Source organism: Zootoca vivipara, chromosome 13 (assembly GCF_963506605.1).
Source record: "Zootoca vivipara chromosome 13, rZooViv1.1, whole genome shotgun sequence".
NCBI lineage: Eukaryota > Metazoa > Chordata > Lepidosauria > Squamata > Lacertidae > Zootoca > Zootoca vivipara.
This window is the reverse complement of record NC_083288.1, coordinates 28,335,531-28,339,189: the sequence shown is the minus strand read 5'-3', so window position 1 is coordinate 28,339,189 and position 3,659 is coordinate 28,335,531. Positions and strand designations below refer to the sequence as shown.

Sequence of the window (3,659 nt, the reverse complement as noted above, 5' to 3'; positions counted from 1 at the left end):
TCACCTCACAAGTTTCCTAATATTATTCCTCAGTGAATTTTTTACCTCCTTGTTCCTTAGGCTGTATATAAATGGGTTGACTAGAGGCGACAGAGCTGTGTACAAGAGAGAAGAAATCTTTTGCATCTCTCTGTTCTTTTTTGACTTCGGTATCATATACGCAATCATGAGTGTGCCATAAAAAATTGAAACCACAATCAAGTGAGAGGAGCAGGTGGAAAAGGCCTTTTGCCTCCCAGCGGCAGAGGGGATCTTTAAAATGGCAGCAATAATGTATACGTAGGAAGTTATAGTTAGAAAAAATGGAGGGAATGTAAATATGACAGCCAAAATGTAACGTGTAATTTCCAACACACTGGTGTCGCTGCAAGAGAGTTTGAGAAGAGGGAAGTATTCACAGAAGTAATGATCAATTTCACTAGGGCCACAAAATGATAACTGTAGCATCAGAATGAGTAATACCAAGCAAGCTATAAATCCACTGAACCAAGATGCAGCTGCTAAATGGATAGAAGTGTGGGTTTTCATAGTTGTTGCATAATGCAATGGTTTACAGATTGCTAGGTACCTGTCATAAGACATCGCACAGAGTAAAAAGCATTCTGCAGCTTCCAAGGAACCAAAGAGATACCACTGTGTGAAGCAGCCTGTGAAGGAAATCCTTCGGTCTCCAGTAATGAGAGCCAAAAGCATCTGTGGGAATATATTGGAGCTAGAGCAGGCCTCCAGAAAGGAGAGATTCCCCAGGAAAAAGTACATGGGGGTATGAAGGTGCCGATCAAAGACAATAAGGGCAAACGTAAGAATATTTCCAGTTATGGTCACAACATAAATTACCAGAAATATCAGGAAAAGAAGTGTCTGCAATTCGTAGAATTTCCGAAATCCCAGGAGGATAAATTCTGCCAGCTTTGTCTGGTTTCCCAACATTGAGAGAAATGAAATCTTTGTGAAAAGAACAATACAGAGAGAGGAGTCATATGATATGCCACTTCATATTTCAGTAGAATTTTTCAAATAGTTTACAAGATTGAGCATGATTAACAGTGCAAATAATGGTTCATTAATAAAAAGGAAAATCACAGGGGTTTGTATAAGATTTTATCAAAGATCATGAATACAGTTCAAATACCTTCATGAATGTTTTAATTTTTCTTTTAATGTAAAACTAGCTCCAAATGGGTTTTTTTGGTTTTTGTTTCTGGCATCTGTTGAAGGCAACACTAGTCCTTGACAGCTGCTGCCATAATGAATTAATCAGCCATTAACAGGTTGCAAAAAAGAGAAGAAAAAAATTAATTCTTTTCCTGCAACAGATTATCATGGTCATAGCTTTGGAAGAATAGTTTGTGGGACATGTTTATTTTATAACTTACAGGTACTTAACTGAATTTATATTACTTTATGATACCTTTTACCTTTACCTTTTATATGACTTTCTATAGTAGAAGTTCACTGGGCAAGTCTAAAAAAAACAAAAACAAAATATGTCACATACAAATTTAATAAGAAGAAAGTTAAAATATAATGGAAACCAGTAGAAACCACAATTTAAACACATATGCTAAAAGTAAGCACCAGACTATGAGGCATAAGAGGGCGGGACGCGGGTGGCACTGTGGGTTAAACCACAGAGCCTAGGGCTTGCCGATCAGAAGGTCGGCGGTTCAAGTCCCCGCGACTGAGCTCCTGATGCTCGGTCCCAGCTCCTGCCCACCTAGCAGTTCGGAAGCACGTCAAAGTGCAAGTAGATAAATAGGTACTTGTAAGGGTGACTCCCTACAGGAAGCCAGCCCCCATCATTCTGACGTCCACCTCGTCAAGTACAGAGAGCACCAGTGGTTCTGAAGCAGCCAGAGGGGGAGGGGGAGACTCGGAGGAGGAGAGAAATCAGAAAGAGGAACAATGGGAAAGCTCGGGGCGGAGGAATGCAGGCAGACGCTCAGGGATGTTGCAGAGCCAGGGCACCGACCGCTTACGGAGGAAGTTGAAAGGGCATCACTCCTTCTGGCACAAGAAGTAAGGAGAGTGCCGCATCGCAGGTCAAGGGGGCGGCGTTTTAGGGTGCCCAGACTACTTTGCTGGCGTAGGAATAGACGTACGCCATTGCCGGATTCTTATTCGGGATGAGAGGTCATGTTTTAAGCTGTCTCTACACTGTCAATAAATAGCACAATAAACGTCTTTGAAGACAAACTTGACTCAGGCAGAGTTACTCTAGAGTAGCCACGACAACCCTCTGACAGCAATCTGGCAATCATTGCGGCTACTTTGGAGATGGATAAAGAGGCACAGGTGCTATTAAACGCGACAGAGGCCGCGGCCCAGATTGCACAGCAGGAGCTTGAAGGCGGATCCTAGGCGCTGTGTGTGTGTGTGTGTGTGTGTGTGTGTGTGTGTGTGTGTTTGTGTGCCTGTCATACCTTCCAACTCCCGGATTGAAAAATCCGGGATCAGCAGTGGCGCGGCACCGGAAGTTGCTTCTATGCATGTCCAGACATGTGTAGAAGCGACTTCCGGTGCCCAATTTCCGGTGCCCAGACCTCGGATTCCCAGGTGTTGTGGGACTACAATTCCCACCATCCCTGACTACTGGTCGTGCTTGCTAGGGGTGATGGGAGTTGTAGTCCACCAACATCCGGGGACCCAAGGAAGTCCTCATCCCCCCTCCCTCCCTCTGGTTCCAGCCTGCAAGGGCATGACCCCCGAGGTCAGGGCAGCGCCGCAGAGGCCTGGCACCTACTTCCCTGGATGACCCACCTGCCTACGGAGGCTCCCTGCGAGGGGCATCTTCCCTGGGAGCCCAGACTGGCTCCACGCTTTCCTGAACACCACTGCGGAAGCCGCCATCGCTCCTTGGCCCCACCCCCGGGAGTGTCACATGCAGCCCTCACGAGGACTGAGTGGTCAGGTGCGTGACACCCGTGCAAGGCTGCCATCTTTGTTAAGGGCAAACAAAAACCCTTCGGCTTAACGCAAAGGGTCGACATCTTGAGTAAGGGCAACTCTCCTCTCGAGACCCTGAAGTTCCTTTTTTGTGTGTGTGTTTCAGGGGCAGGAGCGATGGGGTGTGTGGGGGAGAAAACCATGTAACCGCTGAAAGGGAGGCGCCAGTCGATTCTTTTCCCGGCTATGTTTTTTTTTAAAAAAGGGAGGGACTAGAGCAAAGTAGGCTGTGGCTATGTTTAAAAAGAGTGATGCCTTACTTTCCACTCATTTGGAACGCATTTCAAAAGAAAAGCAGGGTGCGCCGGAGGGGGGGAGAACTGCTGGAAAGTTTCGTCTCTCCTCTCTTAAACATCTCCCCCACCATTGATCTGTCTCTCGCTCTCTTGAAACTTATCATCCTCTCTCTGCCTCTCCTCCCCACCCAGTCTTACTCCTGCTCCTCCTCATTTGTTGTAACAAACAAGTTTCTGGTTTGGGTTTTTTAAGTTGCTTTTGAAACCCCAGAATCATATCTTCTTGTTGTTCAGGAGTTCAAAAGGGGGTGCATGGTTCTCGCACGCCCCCTTTTATCCATACAACATTCTTTTGAGGTAGGGTAGGCTGAGCGATGGGACCCAGGTGGCGCTGTGGTTAAACCACTGAGCCTAGGGCTTGCTGATCAGAAGGTCTGCGGTTCGAATCCCTGTGACGGGGTGAGCTCCCGTTGCTTG

At 46.5% G+C, this 3,659-nt stretch overlaps 1 protein-coding gene across 1 annotated transcript; it reads right to left on the bottom strand.

The window, feature by feature from the left end:
• Positions 1–932, bottom strand: LOC118077934 (olfactory receptor 6C4-like). The gene has a single exon (XM_035101656.2). The coding sequence runs from the start codon at positions 928–930 to the stop codon at positions 1–3; it is 930 nt and encodes a 309-aa protein (XP_034957547.1). The 5' UTR covers positions 931–932.
• Between the last annotated feature and the right edge of the window lie 2,727 nt (positions 933–3,659).